Raw genomic sequence first — 20574 nt, forward strand, 5'->3', positions numbered from 1 at the left:
CAGGTCTTAAGAATACACAGATGAGTAAGTGGGGTGATGAAAATGTTCCAAAACCAATTGTGGTGATGGTTATACAACTCTGACTATTGCAAAGCTGCTGAATGGTACACTCTAAATGGGTGAATTATATGAAATGTGAATTATATCTCAATAAAGTTGTTTAAAAAAAAAATGAATAAGACCCAAGGTAATTTTGACTACATGCAATTTCCACCTTACATATGCTTTCTTTAATACCTAACACTCCTGCCCTGGCCGGTTTGGGTCAGTGGTTAGAGCGTCATCCCGCGGACCGGAGAGTCCCGGGTTCAGTTCCCGCTAAGGGCACGTACCTCAGTTGCAGCTTGTCCCTGGCCCCAGTTGGGGTCATGTGGGTGGCAATCACTCGGTGTGTCTCTCTTGCATCGATGTTTCTCTCTCTCTCCCTTCCTTTCTCCCTCCGGCTCTATCTGAAGATAAATGCAAAAATGTCCTCGGGTGAGGATAAAAAAAAAAAGTAAATACCTAACACTTCTCATCCAAAAAATATAATAATAAATACACAAAGACCCCACTTCATCACCTCAGTAAGAGATATATCTAGAAGTGACTCATTTGCATGCTAAAAAATATTTAGATGCAATGTCTTTCCCGTTACTGTTGCTTATAACTAGATACATGTCCCCTCCACCCAAGGTTTCATACCCATGGCACTACTGACATTGTGGGCCAGATAACTCTCTGCTGTGGGCTGTTCTGTGCATGGTGGGATGTCTTGCAGCATCTTTGGCCCTCACCCACTAGATGCCAGTCACATCCTCCTCTCAAGTCATGACAACAAAAATGTCTCTAGACGTTGTCAGTGTCTAGACAGAGTAGCACAACTACCCTGGTTGAGACCCACTGCCTTAACTGTTTATTCACCTGCCCCTCTCCGGCCACCAATACCTAGTGACGCTATAGATCCATCTACCTGTCATCCATTATCCAACACATGTACTGAGGCCTGCTTTGTAACAAGAGTTGAACCAAAAACATCCATGTTTGTGTCCTGCCCTCAAGAAGCCTGGAATCTTGAACAGGTGTTAGGACGTGTACGGAACTGGCTATAACAAAAGATTTTAAAAGCATTAAATGCCACATGGAGAGGACAGAGGGGTTAATTCACAACACCAAGAAAAAGAAAACTCGGTTTCCCCACCCACATGGCAAGGACAATAATCCCTGCTTTTCAGTCATCGTGAAGACTACATCCACACGTTACATTATTCCACCTTCACCCTGACCCTTAGAAGTAGCACTATTGTCCCTTTTTGCAGAGGAAGTCACTAAGGCACAGAGAGATAAAGCAACTTGCCCAAGGTAGCACAGCCTGTAAGTGACAGAAATGGGTATCAACACAGGCTGCCTGGCTGGTTCACCACTGCAGGCCCTGCCTCCCTGGGAAAATACACGTAAAATCACGCATGTGAAGACAGGTGGGGAGCCAGCAGCCACTCTTGGTGGAAGTTAGTGTTACTGTTGTTTTCTACTGGGGAGCTCAGAACAGGCGTCTTGGAGCAGGTAAAATCTAAGTAAGCCAAGATGCCACGATGTGCCATTGTGGAGAGAGGAGGGGACGGTGTCCTAAGAGGAGAACACAGCAGGATCTAAGACAGTCACTGGACAAGGTGACTTGTCCAGAAGCGGAACCAAGTGCCAGGAGAAAAGCGGGTGACAAACGGAGCTGGAAGGGCAGGCCCGAACGAGTTAAGCAAAGGAAAATGACGCTTCCCTTAGGATTCCCACCAGGAAAGTGCTGCATCATCCACATGCCACAAAAGTTCCAAGAAATTGTGAAACCGAGAGGGAGTTTCTGGCTTACTCTTCTCACTCCCATCCCATGAACAGTGCCAAGAACAGAAAAGCCACCAGTATGCTTAAAACACTCCCCAAAAACATCTTATGCCTGCCCCAGAGCCCTCCATCCCTGGAGCGTCCCAGCTCGTCATCTCCCTACCCCACGGTGTCTCTACTCCAAACTGAAATCTGAGCACTGTCCTCCCACCCTTGCCAGGTAGCATCACAATGGAGATGGACCAGGAGCGGGCGGTGTTGAAGAAGGAACCACGACCAGTGATCAAGAGCATGGGCTTCGGTCCTAGTACCACCACTTCCTGACTATGTGGCCTTGAGGACATCACTCCACCTCTCTGACTTTCAGCCACTCATCTCTCATTGGACTGTTGACAGTCAGTGATGGGGGGAGGGTAACTGTGCATTTCCTTCAGCACCCACATGTTTATGGGGTGGCACGGGGCAGGGGTTACTGGCCAGACTCTGGAGCAAGACAGCCTGGCTTTGAATCTGGCTCTGCCATTTACTAACTGGGTGACTTCATCATTCTCTGCCTCCGTTTCTCCATCTGTAAGCTGGGAGTCATCACAGTCCCTACTCCATAAGCTGTGGTCAGGACGAAGTCATTAGCATGTAGAAAGCATTCAGAGAAGTCCATGCACTTAGCAAATGCTCTGGAAGTCTCCACTATCAACTGTGTGTTTCCCTGCTGAGGCCTACATGTCCTCTCCCCTCCTCCGACCTGTAATCTCCCCAACGCACCACATCCTTTTGATTCACCTGCATCCAGTAGGTGCTTATTAATACTTTTCAACAAATAAAAGAAAGGGTGAGGTCTGGTGGGGTGAGCTCTGGCCGGTTGGGCTCAGAGGTTAGAGCGTCGGCCTGCGATCCAGAGAGACCCGGGTTCGGTTCCTGCTAAGGGCGCGTACCTCGGTTGCAGTTTGTCCCTGGCCCTGGTTGGTCGTGTGGGTGGCAGCCACTCGATGTGTCTCTTTCACGTTAATGTTTCTCTCTCTCTCTCTTCCTCTCTCTCCCTCCCACTCTATCTGAACAAAAATGGAAAGGTGTCCTCGGGTAAGAATAAAAAAAAAAGGGGTGAATAAATCTATCTGAAAAGCAGTCTAGAACCATGCAAAGAAAAGCCAAGACTCCATCCCGTTGCCCCCCCCCTTTTTTTTAAATCCTCACCCAGAGGAAGGGTGAGAGAGAGAAATATCGATGTGAGAGAGAAACACTGATCAGTTGCCCTCCATACATGCCTCAACCAGGGATCAAATCTGCAACCTAGGTGTGTGTCCCAATCAGGAATCGAAGTCGCAATCTTTTGGTGCAGGGGACAACGCTCCAACCAAGTGAGCCACCTAGCCGGAGACATGCCCTCGCCTTTGACCCAGAAACTCTAGTAAGATGGGCAAAGGTCCAAAGGAAATAACTCAAACAGCAAGAAAAGGAGCAACGTGCACACTCTGGGCCATTCACAGAAAACTGGGAAGCACCGCAGCACGCCTAGCTAACCAAGTGGTAGCAGAGGATCCTGCTGAAAATGACCCAACTGCCATGTGCCAAAGTGGGAGCCACCTCCAGCCCTAGAGAGGCCATCAGTAAAGAGGGCGGCTGGCCACTCTGGGCCCATCCTTTCTGACAAGGATTTTTAACCCTCATGCGAAAGCAGACCAAGAACCAAAGCAAAGACACCATCTCTGACCAGCACCACTGAAGAGCTGTGATTAAGGGTTATAGGAGATTCTGAATCAAAGAAACAGATGGTGCTTAAGGCTGAAGGGGAAGGGTATGTCGTTATTTCTCTGGAGAGGTTTAGTGACCAACATAGCAAATCTTTAAATAGCCCCAGGCACTGATCTCAACTTGTCTAATCCCTAAAACAAACCTATGAGGAGACATGTACTATCACTATTCTCCATTTTACAGCTGTGGAAATTGAGGCACAGAATGAAAAGGCTTCCTGACCTGGGCAAAGGAGACTGTTACCCAGAGGACCAGGAGTTAACCATGGCTAACTGAGGGGCCAACCTAGAACTCCACCATTGTCCACTACTTCTCTATCCCAGCTTCCTCCTGGATCCTCAGATTTCACTTTGGATTGCTGTAGAACAATAATGATGATGCCAATGGCGGTAATGACAGTGGCATGGCCATGGTAACAACAGCAGCGTATAACAGGACTAGCACACTAATTATATATTAACTCATTTCATTTTACAACTCTCCAAGGCACTACCATATCCCCATTTTGCACATGAGAAAATGGAGGCACAGAGAGGGAAAGTCACTTGTCCAAGATCACACAGCTAGTGAGCAGCAGAACCAGGATCTGAACAGAGGCTACACTGGCTCCCTCTGCTGCTGTGTTCCTCTGAACATCTTTACAACTGTGGACTCCATGAGACTGGAAGGCTGTGTGTTTCACTTGCTAGGTATGTGTCTCCAGCACTTAGCAGCAAGCCTGACAATAAAAGAATTAATATACAGAAAAGGGAAGTTGGAGAAAGAGGGTAATAGAAGCTATTATCATATTGCATTGATTCTAAGACCTATGTTTCCTCCCACTGTACTAGCTTTGATATCAGTTTGTTTCTTGTAATGAGCGCATCCTACAATCTCTGCTGGCCAGTTTCATAGCATAGCCTCTCTGAAACTGAGATGCATGTCGCCATGCCAGCCCTGGACCCGATGAAATGTGGTATGCCTCTATCAGCAGGCAGGCCTCTTTTCTAATCTAACTGCACCATTAAGGAAAGGCTCTTTCCTAAGCTTCCAGAATCAAGAAGGAAAAATGAAAAGTCCTTACAGCTCAACCAAGTTAACCCTAAGGGAGAGGTAATAACCTCTCTGGCCCCACCTCCTTACTCCAGCTCCATAACAAGTCAATTAACTTTAATGGAGGGAATGAGTGTAATTGTCAAGCTACCTGACCAGGCCAGCTCCGGCCAAACTGCCAGCAGCCTCATCTGATCACCTCCACCTGCCAGCTGCCTTCGTGTCAGCTGCCTTCGTGTCTCCACAGTTCCTTCCCCAGGCCAGGCTGTTTCTGCCAGGCAGAAAGGAGCAATAAAATTTCCTACTCGGCAGAGGACAGCCCGTGCAAAGCGCATGATCACCAAGAAGCCGTGGTTTCTGCCTGGTCCCACAGGGAGATCTTCTCCGTGGTACCGTACTTTTTTCCAAAACATACACTCGGATAGGATTTGCCTGGCAAAGGGATTATTATTTCAACCACTTTAGCTTCAGAGTCCATAATTCCTTTCTCCCCAATTTCTAGAAGGGGCTCAAGGAGCACTGGTATCATAAGCTCGTATCCACATGTTAAGTGACTTTACAAGTTTACTGGAGATCTGATATTGTCTGCGGGGACAGGTCTGAAAACCTATAAGCAGGCTACACATGTCAAGTGCTGCTGATCTAGGTCACCCAGGAGAAAGCAGCGAGAGTATGACTAGCACATGATAGCACATGACGGTATCCTCAACCTCAGCACTACTGACATTTGGGCCCCAATAATTCTTTGTTTTTGTGGGAGAGGCTGCTCTGTGCATTGTATATTAACAGCAGCCCTGGCCTCTACCCCACTAGATGCCTGGAGTACCCGCCCCCCACTTGTGACAACTAGACATGTTTCCAGATGTTGACCAATGGGGGCAAATCGCCTGGAGCTGAGAACCACTGATCTAGGCAGTTTGCAGAACATCCTATTTTTTCATTTTCGTAGCGCCATATTTCATAGCTATTAGGTAAATACACAAACATGACCAACCTGTGACTTCATAGATATTGTAAAGTGATATGAAATGTCCTTTAGGATTTTTTTTCTCAATTTGTATTAATTTATTTTTGTTACAGATGTTTCTCCTTTTTCTCCCTTAGAAACCCTCCTCCCCATCCCCCAGCATTGTTGCCTATGTCTATTGGTTACGCATACATGCATTTGTGTGTGTGTGTGTGTGTGTGTGTAAGTGACTTGATTTAAAGGAAAGTATTACATAAATGAGCTGTGGCAGACACTTCGGCTGGCTTACTCAACCGCCCTTTCTTTCCCTACTCCCTTTTCTCTTGCTGCCTCCCACTAGAGCAGGAAACAAATGCTAGCTTTCCCTGCCTCCCTCATAGCCAGAGGTGGTCAAGGCCAGTGCAAGGATATTCAGGGGACCCTCAGACACTGACGACCAAATGAGGCCAAGCCATGGGGCCAATGGCTGACAGCTCTGTGTATAAGCACAACTCCACCCTCAGAGGTTCCATGTCTACAAGAGGCATCTAAGAGACGTCAAAGATGTGCCCCAAACCTCATTTTCCCCAGGATCTCCCGTGTGCAGAGGTTAAAAAACAAGACTATGACCAACCGCCTCCAGAGCGAACAATTATCAGCAAATTACTTAATTAGGTTCATGCTGACATTTCATCTTCAAGTAAATACCTGTTCATTACAGATGGGTCATATCTAAAGCACACTAATGAAAAAATAAATAAATATGTTTTTATAGGATCCCATTCTCATATTTTTCTTTATTGATTTTAGAGAGAGAGGAAGGGAAAGGGAGAGAGAGATAGAAACATCAATGAGAGAAAACATCAATTGGCCGCCTCCTACATGCCCCCTACTAGGGATCGGGCCCACAATCTGGGCGTGTGTCCTGACCAGGAATTGAACTGGTGAGTTCTTGGTGCAGGGGTCAAGGCACAACCAGTGAGCCACACCAACCGGGCCCCATTACCATTTTTTAAAAATACTATAGCCCAGCCGGTGTGGCTCAGTGAACTGAGCATCGTCCCACAGACAGAAAGGTCTGGGTTCGATATCCAGTCAAGGCACATGCCCGGGTTGTGGGCTCGATCCCCAGTAGGGGCATGCAGGAGGCAACTGATTGACATTTCTCTCTCACACTGTTTCTCTCTCTCCCCCTTTCTCTCTCTAAAAAATCAATCAATAAAAACATTTAAAATCACAAAAAATAATAAAAATAAAAATACTATAATTTAGGATATATGGAGAAAAGAGACTGAAAATTAAAACACCAACCTGCCAATAAAAGATTATCTCTAGGAGTGTAATTACAGAGAATTTTCACATTTTACTCCATGTATTTCTGGACTGTTTCATTTTATACTGTATCTCTTATAATATCAAAGAAGAGAACAAATACCAGCAAAGAAAGCATCCCTTTAATTACCATGTTTACAGTAACAAAAAAACCTGGAACTTCTCAAGTATGTAAATGTCAGCAGCTCTCACAGTTGTCATAACCCACCACGCTCATATGCTATCAACTTAGGTACTTAAGCAGATCCCCTTAATCCTAAACTATAAAGAAAATCTGCAGAAGAAATTTCCCACACATCAGGCTAATTTCAGAGCTGACAGCCTGATACTCTGGCCTGCCTCACCCAGACCCAGGCACCCAGGGACACCCTATAACAACTGGGTGGGTTAACCTGAATTGTCTCAGATGCCAGGGACAGGTGTCTAAACCCCTGGGTTCAGGCTGGGCTCCATTTTGATCTTGCCTGGGCCTGCAGGGGCCTGGAGGTCACAAGGTGATGATGATAAACCAGAAGAGACCTGCCACACCAGAAATCCCGACTCAGTCATGCTCGACTGTCCCTCACTGGCTAGCCTCCTCCTCCTCCATAACCACAGCTATCACCTGCTGAGCCTGGCTACGCCACCTCCACATCGTGCCCCTTTTCTTCTTCACAACTCTGTACGAGACAGTGTGATCATGATCCCCACTTTACAGGTGAGGAAACTGGGGCTCCCAGAAGTTGAGCGGCCCAAGGTCACACGTTGAGGAGCAGCAGCACCAATTTTCAAACCCAAGCTCCTGAATCTGGCCTCTTGACCGCAGCCATATGCATCCCTGGCTTTCTTTGGAGCTCTAGCTTCTTCTCATCCAAGCATCCGCATGCCTCGGCCCCGGTGCTCATCCCTCCCCACTCCATCCTCTTCGAGAACACAGAGGGTCTGACCCAGGGGGGAGCCCTTTCTCCAACCCCTCACCCACCATGTATGCAAGCGAACTGGAAGGGGCTCCCCTGCCTCCAGCCCCAAGCATGAAGCAACCCACCTAGATTCCAGGGAGATTCTAATCTACCGAGTCTTTGTTCCTCAACCCTGGGTTAGTGAATTAAGATCTTCAGGAAGAAGCCTTATCAAAGGCTCCTATATAATCTAACCAAATTATAACTACCAGGTCACCTTTCCCAGCACCAGGAAGCTCCAACTTTCCCCTGGGCCACAGGTCTCCAGGAGGTCATTAATATACATCTATCACCTGCTCTTGATAATAATAAAAACAATAATAATGTGTATCCTTAGACCCTGCTAGAATGGTGAATGGAGCCCTTTTAAAAAACAAACAAGGCTATATATCTAGAGTGAAACCTTTTCAAATGTTCTGAGATACTCTACTCCTGAGAATATGTTCTCGGGAAATAAGTCAACAGGCACTATCCATATTATAATCACTACAATGTTTTCTTTAAAAACAATTTAAGCCCTGGCTGGTTTGGCTCAGCGGTTAGAGTGTCGGCCTGTGGTCCTGAGAGACCCGGGTTCAGTTCCCGCTGGGGGCATGTGCCTCGGTTGCAGTTTGTCCTCGGCCCTGGTCGGTTGTGCGGGTGGCAGCCACTCGATGTGTTCCTTTCACGTCGATGTTTCTCTCTCTCTCTCTGTCCCTTTCTCTCCCTCCCACTCTACCTGAACAAAAAATGGAAAAATGTCCTCCGGTGAGGATAAAAAAATAAAATTAAATTAAATTAAAAAAAAAAAACAATTTAAGTCCTTGCCAGTTTGGCTTAATGGTTAGAACGTTGGCCCGCAGACCAAAGAGTCTCAGGTTCAATTCCAGTCAAAGACATATACCTCAGATGCAGTTCGTCCCCGGCCCTGGTTGGGGTTGTGCGGGAGGCGGCCAGAAGATGTATCTCTCTTACATCGATGTTTCTCTCTCTCCCCCTTTCTCTCTATCTGAAGATAAATAGAAAAATGTTCTCGGGAGAGGATAAAAAACAAAACAAACAATTTAATGTTTTTTAACATCAAAGAACATTTAATGTTCTTTTTAAAAAGAAGGGGCCAAGGACAGCAACCTCAATGTCAAACCAAAAGTAATAATTATGCAAATTATAGTCCACTGATACCAGGAATTATCACTTGGACATTTAATGGTATAATTTTAAAACTTATATAGGAACATGGGAAAATTCTTACAACCATACATAAAAAATGTAGACTAGAAAATGGCAGGCAAGCCTGGCGGGTGTGGCTCAGTGGACTGAGCATCATCCCATAGACTGAGAGGTCCTGGTTCGATTCCTGGTCAGGGCACATGCCCGGGTTGCAGGCTCGGTCCCCAGTAGGGGCCATGCAGGAGGTAGCCGATCGATGTTTGTCTCTCACATGGATGTTTCTATCTCTCTCTACCTTCTTCTCTCTTTAAAAAAAAATAATGAAAACATATTTTAAAAAAGAAAATGGCAGGCAAGCTACCAGTGCAGCCTTGTAAAACTACATACAAATCTGGTCCGGAATTGGTCGTTAACCGGCCAGCAGACCAACACCGGCTTATGAAAAAATATCTGCAACACACGGGGTAGACAAAGGGGCACGATCCCCAATATACCAAGAGCTCCTGCACATCAACAGGAAAAAGACAAGCTGTTATAAAGATGTACAAAAAGGACTCAGAAAGACATGTACAGAAAAGAACACACTAATCACCAGGGAGTATGCTGCAGGATCCTCAGCTTCAACTTCGAAGGGAAATGAAGATAAAAATAATTTCTATTCATCAAATTAACATAATCCAACCACCTCCAGGGCTGGGAAGGATGCAGAAAAATTCAAATTCCCATTTATCATCACGAGAAATGGACTTGCTACACCCTTTCTGGAAAATAACCACCCAGTAACTATTAAATATAGAAAATTTCTATGTTTGCCCTATGTAAAGGATGTTTATTGGAACACTGTTTATAGGAACAAAAAATGGAAAATGAATGTAAGCAATGGTTATTAATAGAGAAATGGCTGAATTAATTATAGCAAATCTGTAACTTGAAATGTTGAACTTCTATAAAGAACTAGTGAGATTCTATGCATTGACATGTATGGTATGTTAAGTAAAAATAAAATGCAGAGCAATAATTAACACAGAACCTATTTATTTTAAAGATATTTATGTTTATAAATGTTTTTATGATTATAAAGGCTATAAGAATACTGTGGTTATCAGATAACTCAAGAAAGTAGCTTGTTAACAATAAATATCTCTGTTGTTTGTTTTGCAATTAGAAAACTGATTAAACTGGAAAGTTGGTGTAAAAATTAAATCGGAGTTGCGTTAGCATGGTGGGATTATAAGTAAAATTTACATGGTATTAAATTGTCTCATTGGTTTCAGAACATATCTTTTTAAAACTGGAACCAAGCACTCTCTGGACTGGACCCCTTGGAATGCAACGTTTAACTCTTCTCACTATACAGAGACACAAGGAGAGCCTGGTCAATTCTTAGCTTGGTCAATGCTCTCAAATACCAGGAACACAACAGGTGCTTAATAAATGCTGGTGGGTCTACTAGTGGGAGTATAAACTATGGCATCCACCTGGTACCTAGCACCATCAAATTTCAGTATGCACCTACCCCTGAACCCAGCAATTTCTCATGGAGGAATTTATTCTGCTGAGTCATTTACATCTATTTGCACCATCAAATTTCAGTATGCACCTATCCCTGAACCCAGCAATTTCTCATGGAGGAATTTATTCTGCTGAGTCATTTACATCTATTTGCACCATCAAATTTCAGTATGCACCTATCCCTGAACCCAGCAATTTCTCATGGAGGAATTTATTCTGCTGAGTCATTTACATCTATTTGCATATGTGTGCAAAGGGGCGTGCCCAGGGATGTTCCAGGAAGTACTGTTTATCATGCCAAAAGTCTGGAACTGACCCCAACAATGGCCGAGAGGGAGTTAGGTGAATATATGGCACAGTCATATAACAGGAGAATGTGTGGCCTGTAAAGAAGTGTTATTTTGTCAGTAGGAATGCGGACTAGTGCAGCCACTGTGGAAAGCAGTATGGAATTACCTCTAAAAATTCAAAATGGAACTGCTTTATGAGCCAGCGATTCCACTTCTAGGAATATATCTAAAGAAATCTGAAAGATTAATTTGAAAGAATATACGCAACCCTATGTTCATTGCAGCATTGTTTACAATAGCCACGATTTGGAAGCAGCCCAAGGGCCCAACAGATCAGTGGATAAACGAACTGTGGTAGATTTACACAATGGAATACTACCCAGCTGTAAAAAAAAGAAGAAAATCTTACCTTTTGCAACAGCATGGATGAACATGGAGAGTGTTATGTTAAGTGAAATAAGCCAGTCAGAGAAAGACAAATATGATATGATTTCACTATATGTGGAATCTAATGAACAAAATAAACTAACAAACAAAATAGAAACAGATTCATAGGTACAGAGAACAGACTGGCAGCTGTCAGAGGGGAGGGGGAAGGGGGCTGGGTAAAAAAAGGTAAAGGGATTAAGCAAAAAAACCAACCAAGACAGACAACCATATGGTGATTACCAGGGGGAAAGGGGGGTGTGGGGAGGTAGGTGAAAGTAAAGGGGGGATAAATAGTGATGGAAAGAGACATGATTTTGGGTGGTGTACACACAATACAATACACAGATGATATATTATAGAATGGTACTCCTGAATCTATACACCAGTAATTTTATTAACCAATGTCGCCCCAATAAATTCAATAAAAAAGAAATTTTATTTCCTTTTCCTTTCTATTTGTGTGGATTTAACGTGGAAAGAAAATCATCACTGGTTTTTGTTTTGTTTTTTTAAATATGTTTTTATTGATTTTAGAAATAGAGAGGAAGGGAGAGGGAGAGCAAGAAAGAGAAATATTGATGCGAAGGAGAAACACTGATCAGCTGCCTCCCACAAGCACCTCCACTAGGGATTGAACCTGCAACCTGGGCATGTGCCTTAACTGGGAACTGAGCTGGCGACCTTTAGGTGCTCAGTATGATGCTCAACCAATTGAGCCACATCGGCCAGGGCTCATTATTGGTTTTTGCATGAAGGAAGTAAAATACAGAAAGTTATTTAGAAAACGAACCCATCTAGGGAGGGGAAAGAGATACACACACTCTTTTTCTCAGTCCTTCATACATATTTGCATATGCTTAAAATTTTTCTAGAACGACACCCAAGAAATTATCATCAATGGCTGCTTCTGGGAACAGAGCGCAGGGAGGGAAAGTACCTAAACTTTTACTTTCCATTGGCATTCTTCTAGACTCTTCACCTTTTTAAAAAAAGTAATGGCACAAACAAAAATGTTACCATGTGAGATCTTAATCAGCCAGATCAATTCAACAGCTAGTATTAAAAGAACAGTTTTCTAACAATTTATACATAGAAAGTCATCTTAATCACCAAAGAAAGCACTTCATCATCTTAACAGGTCATGAAAAGCCTTTGGACTTGGTCTGACCCTGAAGAGTTTCGGCTAAGGTTCTGAAACTGATGAGACTCATAAAAAAATACATATATAAACTTAATTTAATTTCAAAAACCTGAGATTCATTCAAGCATAGATGGATCAGAAGTTCATGTTTTGCCCTGGCCGGTTTGGCTCAGCAGTTAGAGCATCGGCCTGCACACCGGAGAGTCCCGGGTTCGGTTCCTGCTAAGGGCACGTACCTTGGTTGCGGTTTGTCCCCAGCCCCGGTTGGGGTCATGTGGGTGGCAACCACTTGATGTGTCTCTCTCACATCGATGTTTCTCTCTCTCTCTCTCTCTTCCCCCCTCTCTCCCTCCCGCTCTGTCTTAAGATGGATGCAGAAGTGTCCTCGGGTGAGTCCACTTTTTTTAGACTTCTTCTAAAAAAAGAAGTCCATGTTTCTGTGGGGGTGCAGATGTTGCTCCATTTCCTTGCCAAGCTGGGGTAAGCTTCCTCCTCAGAATTTTCAGGCCCTTTTATTACCGAAAGCCATTTTAGTAGTGTTTTATCCATTTTTGCAGAATGCTCCAGGCACGATTTTTATGAGACAGGTCTGCAATTCCTGTGAGTTAAGCTCTGTGATATTTGACTGTGCCAAGCACCCCAGGGCCTTTATACTTGTTGTTCCCATTGTCGGGGACTCCTTTCCCCCTGGCCTTGCACAGCCAGCTTCACCATTCAAGCCATAGGTCAAATGTCACCTCCTCCAAAAGATCTTCATTGGACATCCCTCTCTCATACCCTGCACCCAACCCCGGTCCTTCCCAGTTTATATCTTGGCGGCACTTACCACCATCCAAAATCATTTTGGTCATTCCCAGTGTATGCTGAGAACATGGGCCTCGTCTGTCTCGTTCATGGTTGTATTCCCAGTGTCTAGAACAGTGCCAGCACATAGAAGATGCTCAGCTAATCATACAAGCTTGAATAAGTGAATGAGAGAGAAACAGCTGTGGGAGGAACAAGAAAAATAATCCAGTGCTTGAAAAACCACACTTCAGTTCTCCTTACTGGGAAAACTTAGGTACTTGATAAACGCTCTCCAAAGGGGAGGACATCCTCAAGCAAGTAGTTACTGGAGAAGCCAATAAAAGGTACACTGAGTCCCTGGCTGGTTGGAGCGTTGGCCTGAAGACCAGAAAGTGCCGGGTTCGGTTCCCGCTAAGGGCATGTACCAAAAAAAAAAAAAAGGTACACTGATGTTCTCAGAGACGCGACTCACAGACAAGGCAAGGGAAAGCCCTGGCAAGCCTCAATTACTGCCTAAGGGTTCTCGGTGACCGCCTGAGGCCACCCTCCCCAGTCATCAAGACCCACTTTCCAGAACTTGGCAACGTCCTGCAGGAGATGAACCCCACAATTAAACCAAGGAGATACTTAAGTAGAATCTCAACTTTTAATTGTCCACCTATCCTGAGGCAGTTTATAATGAAGGAGCAGAGCTTCAAAGCTGATCTCAAAACACAGGTGTTTTCACCCCAGGGACGGAACCGCCCGCCATCCCCCACACCCCACAGCCACCATGGATTAGGGGAAATGGACACAGCCCTTCGTGAAGAGGCAAAGCGCATGAAAACAGCTGCAAGTTCCTTCTCCAACTAATTGGAGTTTAACCTCCTTAACGTCTCATTAAGCTTCTCCAAGGCAACCCCAATAAGCCAATTACACAAGAAGCCCAACAGCCTAAAAACTCAGGAAAATGGAAGGATGAGGGCCAAAGTCTCAGCCAAAATTTCTCCTCTACATTCCTCCACACCAAAGGCTGTGTGACTTCGCCATCCAGGGGAACTCTGACAATGTCCGGAGACATTTTTGTTGTCCATAACAAGGGGAGATGAAGGCCATCTAGTGGGTGGAGGCCAGGGGTGCTGCTCAACATCCTATAGTGCTCAGTACAGCCCCACGACGAGAATGATGGGCCCCAAATGTCAAGAGTGCCACACCTACCACCCCACCCCCGGACCGGCTTCCTCAAAGGCTTCGCTCAACCCTCAGCCTTCAAGAGGTTAAGTACAGGTTCCAACCTTCATCAGAGGAGACAATGCCCCAGTCTCCACGCCAGGCTGGGGTTGGTGTTCGCCTCAGGATGTTCAAGCCCTTGTCATTTTCCACCTCCGCTTTATTAGCATTTTTTTTTTTTTTTTCAAAATGTGCAGGCAAGTATTTATGATTAGAGTTTGACCAAACATTAAGATCTGATAATGAAAGCTAGACCTTATCCTGCCACAGAAATCTGGAGCTATACAAATTAGACTCTTGTTTCAAATTCCTCCAACAATGTGACCACGCTAGAGCCAGGAAGTTTGCATCACCAAGCTAGCGATTCAGATAGGCCCTGTCACTTCCCCAAAAGTCTGGGCTTCAGAGCAGGGGATGCCAACTCAAATACCTACAGGTACCAGGTAGGTTCCATCAGTGAAAGCAGCAGACCAGGCAAGAAAGCACAGTGAAGAAAGGCAACAGATACAGGACCTTACAGTTGAAGCTGCAATAAGGAGGAGTACAGACTGCGGCAAAGTGAAACAACCCAGCTGACCACTACCACGTACTAAGGCAGGCCCTGTGCTATCAGAGCTTCTGATTTTTCAAGAAAAATCAGAAATCCAGATTTTCCTGTGAAATCTTAAAGTCAGTCAATAAATATTAGCAACTGCAGTAATTCATAATTAAAATAAAGCCCGACCAGCACACTTGTGAGCTAGATCTAACCCCTACCTTGGAACTTGTACCTCAGACACTAAAATTCACACGTTAATTAAGGCTGCTTTGTGCCAGGCACTGGGTCCTGGGAAGAGACAGATGGACGAGAGTCAATCTGACCCTTGCAAGATAAAATATACGCATCAAATATGAAAGCTGGAAGGCGTGGTCTACCTGAGTATCCATTCGAGACAGGTGAGTAACTTTCATTCTTAAGGATCTCTGAAGAAAGGCTTCAACCAAGCTCAAAAGCCATTCTAGCACTTCATGTCAGTCATTCATTCATTCATTCATTCATTCATTCATTCAACAAATGTTTAGTGAGCACCTACTATGTTCCAGGCACTGTTCTAGATACTGGGATTATAGTCATAAACAAAGAGGCAAAAATCCCTGCCCCTGTGAAGTTGCACTTTTGGTGAAAAAAAGAAAAAGTAAAATATTTGGTGTGTTAGATGGTAGTAAATAAGTGCTATAGGTGGGGGGACTATTGGGGTGGGGGAGAGAGTAGGCTGCCTGAGTTGACATCTAAACAAAGAACTGAAGGTGGAGGAACATTCCAGGCAGGGAAAACAACCAGTGCAAAGGCCCTGAGGCAGCCCTGTAGCCTGTGTGGCTGGAGTGGAGTGAGACAAAAAATATCAGGCAACAGGGTCAGAGGTAATGGGGTCAGAGGCTGCCAGGCCTAGTAAGTCCTCTAAGCCCTTTGATTTTTACCCTAGAGACGTGGGAGCCACTGTGGGGTTTTAAGCAGAAGGGGACAGGATCTGGCTGCTGGTTTGGAACTAGATTGCAAGGGTTAAGATGGGAAGCAGGGAGAGCAGTGAGGAAGAGATGTTTAAATCCAGAAGTGAGCCTCTGGCCAGAGCGGTAATGGGGAAGGCTGTGAGGATCTGCTGACAGAGCAGATGTGGAATGGAAGGGAAAGAGGGAGTCAAGGATGATGCAGGCTTTTGGCCTGAGCCTCAGAGGACAGGGCTGCCATTGACTGCGATGGGAGGGCTGGGGGAGGAGGGTCCCAAGTTCCATTTGGGACAGGGCAAGTTGGAGATACCCGGGTGGAGATATCAGTTCCTAAAAGTGGAGTCCACGAGTAGAAAGAGATTTTTCCTCCACCACCACAGTCCAAAGGCCACATAACCCCAAGACTCTCATAAATGAAGCTGGTCGGGGCCCCTTGTTAGTCTCTGCCAAGAGAGCCAGCTGCGACTTCCTTCAGCAAGGCCCAAGGGCAACCCAGGAACCCTGAGTTAGGCTTTGCCCTGGCCCGTCCTCTCCATGGTTCCCCTTTTCTCCTTCCAAAGCCATTTATTTACCTTGTCACCTTGTCACGCTGCCATTCTAGGCCTCAGACTCAACCTGCACGAAGTGGAGTGAGTTCCCATTAGTTCCAGGGTCCCTCTGAGCTCTAACAGTCCACAAGGGGGAAAGGGGGAAACTGGAAGGACGGGCCGACAAAAAGGGGAAAGAGAGAGGAAAGCAAAGTGATGTGCCTGGAAACAAATGGAGTATCTGGAGGATGGAAAAAAATCTGGCTCTTCAGAGACTGTTGTGAAGCCAAGGGGAGCTATTAAGGCAGGAATCAGGACGACTCCAAAGCCAGACCTTACCCTCAGAGGAATTTCTAACAGCTTTTAAGATATTCCCCTTTTCTTGCCCCTTGGCAGCAAATTCAAATATTCAGGGGTTTTCTGAGGTTGGCGGATGGTTCAGAGCATCTCTGTAGCAAATAGCACCAAGATCAAATATTAACTAGAGAATTCTAGTTGCTGTCCACCACCCACAATTACTGAGTGCTAACTGTATACCAAGGAGCAATATTCTCAGTTCATGTCAAGGATTGGTTAATTTATTCCTCAAATTACCATTATTCACTTGGCACTGTGTTATTAACCCCCTTTCCACACGGGGAATCTAAGGCATGGAGGGGGGAAGCAACTCACCTAAGCTGCAGAGCCAGGATTTGAACCCAGGGAATGCAAGCACTTGCTCCGAGTCACCACACTATGCTGCTTACTGATTTGTTTTCTCTACTTGTCTACATTTTAAAATTTTTCTACACTGGCCATGCAACCTATTAGTAAACAAGTTTTTTTTGGTTAATCCTCACACGAAGATATTTTTCTAGATAGAGTGGGAGGGAGGTGAGAGAGAGAGAGAGAGAGAGAGAAACATCGATGTGAGAGAGACGGGTTGCCTCCCACACTACTCTGACCAGGGCAGGGAATCGAGCCTGCAATCCAGGTATGTGCCCTTGACTGGGAATCGAACTCAAGAACCTTCAGTCCACGGGCTGATGCTCTAACTGCTGAGCCAAACTGGCCAGGGCTTTATTTTTGACTTTTACTCTGTGTGTGTGTGTGTGTGCGCGCTTTATTGATTCACAAGGAAAGGCCCAGGCCCATTTTCCCAACCATCATTCAAACATCAGCCAAAGACCAGTCCCTCCTACCAGCCCCCACCCCACTCCAGACACACCCAATGGAAAAAGCCAGCCAAGTGCTGGTGAACTCAGCCCCTATTTTCCATTTAGATAACGAAGTTCCTCTTTTCTCACCCCAGAGCATTTGCCTGTGTAAAGGCAGTATGTCAGTGGAACCCTCATCATGGGCCATTTTCACACTGGTTTTTCTGGAAATTTCCTGGGGCTCAGAGGCAGGCACTGGTCCAGGAACAACGTTTTGATAAGAGTGTCACCCAGGCTAGTCACCTTGATTTCTAAACACTTGTCCTTGATCAAGGGAGGAACCAGGTGTGAGTGAGTAGGTGACCCAATCCCATTACCACCCCCTAAATAAAAATTGGATCTAAAGGAAGGACAAACAACTCAAAACACACACCTTCAACTTCAGAAAGCATAAAAATAGCCATTGTTTACCTCTGTGCAGGGCACAAGCTGAGCCACTTATATAGATGAACTCATTTACTCTTCACAACCCTAGGAGGTTGGGACTTTTTTGGCCCCTGCCCCCCTTTTACAGATGAGGAAACTGAGGCACGGAGAAGCAAAGGGTCTTGCCCAAAGTTGTACAGTTATCTAACAACTGGGAGGTCAGCCTCTCTTGGCCTTGAGCATGCTGCCCTAGAAAACACAAGCTATCTGCTTTCTGTTACATGTGGTTTCTCCTGCTATCTGAAGTTCTTATGCCTCAGCTGTCTGCTCTCAAAGTCTGGTTCCAGGGCACCCCCAGAAACTGGAGCATCTAGCAAGTCCAGGTACCCAGAGGGAGGAGAGGCAGAGGAAAGTCTGCAAAGCCCAAGACTGAGGGAAAATGAAGGGCCTGGCAGAGGTGAAGGCCAGTCACTTGGCAATTTCTGCAGTGAAAAGTCCTTGCAAGAAAAAAAAAAAAACTCAATTGGTTTTCCATATGAGCTTCTTAAACTAAATAAACAGAGGATACCCTCAAACACATTCAACTGTGGAAATCCTCATTAGCTATCAATCAACTACATCCTGATGCAGAATCTAGTTTATGGTTGCCTATCCACCCCACCCCACCCCCCCACCCCCCGACCCTGTCATTTAGGAAAAGAAAAAATAAGGAAACAATCCAGAATTCCCAGCAACACTAGACCAGATCCCCATCTGCATCCTTGCAGAAATCATCTTACTGCTGTCATAACTGGCAAGGACTCCACAGGTTTTTCTCTCTGCTAGACAGAGTCCCACTTTGCAAATGGCCTGCTCTCCAATCACCCTGAGACACTGAGTGCAAAGCTGTTTCCAACCCTGGAGTAACTCTCTGATCCCATTGGCCTGAAAATGGGAGACCTTCCTAGGTGTGTTTGGGTTATTCTACCAAATGATACCCCCCAAAAGAAAACCTTCCCATGGGGCCCTCAATGATGACTTTCTCAACACTCCAAATGCAGCCTGAAAGAAAAGAACCACAAAACAAGACAAGAAGGTATTTTGGGATGCTAATCACCAGCTCTTAAGAGCCAAGGGTGTTTCTCCTGATTCCTAAACAGAAGTGGGAAAACTATCATGTCCAGATCTGTGTATGGTGTTTACAAATAATCAAGATGGCCTGACACAGAAGTGCCCTCCTGGAACAAAGGAGGAAATCGAATTAGAGGGAAGCTAAAGCTGGGATTAAACCACAGAAAGCAGACTCCAGAGACCCAGCCCGGCTCAGCACGGATCATTCACACGAAAACTTGCCGAGGTAAAAATGGGCGGAGGTCCCACGGAGGAGCCTGCTTTACAGGAGGGGGATGGCACGCCCACCAGTACCAGGGTCCTGGGCATTCAAGGCAGCACCCCAAACCTAGGGGGCAGTCAGGCCAGTCATGGCAGGGTTGGGCAGCCCCCCTTCTTTCCTGGCTGTTCCCCAAACTTCCCCAACTCTTCCCTTGTTCCCCCAAACATCCCCCCACCCCGAGTAATTAAACCCAAAGAAAGTAAAAGATGACAAAAGGTGGAAAACCATCTGGGAGTAATGTGAATGCAAAACAACTGGAGCAAACCTCAACCAATCACTAGGAAGCCCCTTTCTACAGCCCGAGCCCCTCCCCAACTCAGGCCGCAACGGGATATATTTTGTGAAAGGGGGGACCCTACCCCACAAAAGAGATGAGAGACAACCTCCTTGACCGTCCTCCATCTCTGGCGTCCCCTTCTCTGGAAGGTCGGAGAAAGAACCCCAAAGCAGGAAGAACTCCTTTTCAAACCCCTCCCCAAGGCGCTGGCCCCTCACCTTTCCCCGCAAAACCCCAGACCTGGACACATGCTAACCTCACCCCCGCTCCTCCACGCACGCCTGCTTCTGAGAAACGGAGTCACCCAAGTTTTCCCCCATCAGCTAGCTGCACTCCCGAAGGGCCCCGCCGCGGGCGAGCGGGGAGCGGGACCCCCAGGCCGGCTGCAGAGCGGGGAACGCGGCGCTCGGGGCGGCAGCCGGGGCCCAGGGGCTGCGGGCCCGTCCGCCCAGGCTGGCGCTTCCCCCCGAGCCGGCCTCCCAGCCTGCCGGCCACCCTCCCTCCCGCCGCCCCACGCGACCCGGGCGGCCGCCGAGCACGTACCCAGAAGGGGTCGGAGCCATCGGCGCTGCAGAAGCCCCCGAGCGCCATGCGGCCGGCGCGGGCACCGGCAGGCACCGGCGGGCGTGCGGCGGCAGGGCAGCGGGCGAACAGGCCCGGGTGCTGGCGGCGGCGGCGGCGGCGGCGAGGGCGGGAGGCAGCCGGGAGGAGGCCGGGGCCGCAACGCCGTCTGATTGGCCGGAGCGTCACGGGGATGCAGCGGCCCCGCCCCGCCCAGGCGCCGGGCTCCCCTAGCAGCCTCACAGCGTGGGCCGCGCGCGGAGGTCGGACCCGCGCCCCTAGGCGCCGGGGCCTGGAGACCGCGTTGGCCTGCCGCCTAGCCCCGGATCCCCGGCGCCCGATCCCACCCCATCGGGCGCGGGAGGGTGTGCTAACCCTCCAGAAGCTGCCGGGATCTTTGCGTCTAGACTAGGTGACCAGTGTTCAAATCCTGCTGTAACAACAAAGACAACCGCAGCTACA

The 20574-nt window shown here is 46.8% G+C and overlaps 1 protein-coding gene across 3 annotated transcripts in view; it reads right to left on the reverse strand.

The window, feature by feature from the left end:
- Positions 1-20145, reverse strand: part of ABCC1 (ATP binding cassette subfamily C member 1) — a 142060-nt gene extending 121915 nt beyond the window's left edge. For 2 of the 3 annotated variants that reach the window (XM_036278743.1, XM_036278741.1), the window contains exon 1: positions 20095-20145. In XM_036278743.1, the coding sequence (XP_036134636.1) occupies positions 20095-20142 (48 nt within the window). In that variant the 5' untranslated portion in view covers positions 20143-20145. Of the gene's footprint in view, positions 1-13159; positions 13181-20094 lie in introns of those variants that run through there. The other variant, XM_036278742.1, reaches the window with a different exon arrangement.
- Positions 20146-20574: the final 429 nt, after the last annotated feature.

The sequence above is a fragment of the Molossus molossus genome, unplaced genomic scaffold, assembly GCF_014108415.1.
Source record: "Molossus molossus isolate mMolMol1 unplaced genomic scaffold, mMolMol1.p scaffold_m16_p_3, whole genome shotgun sequence".
Taxonomy (NCBI): domain Eukaryota; kingdom Metazoa; phylum Chordata; class Mammalia; order Chiroptera; family Molossidae; genus Molossus; species Molossus molossus.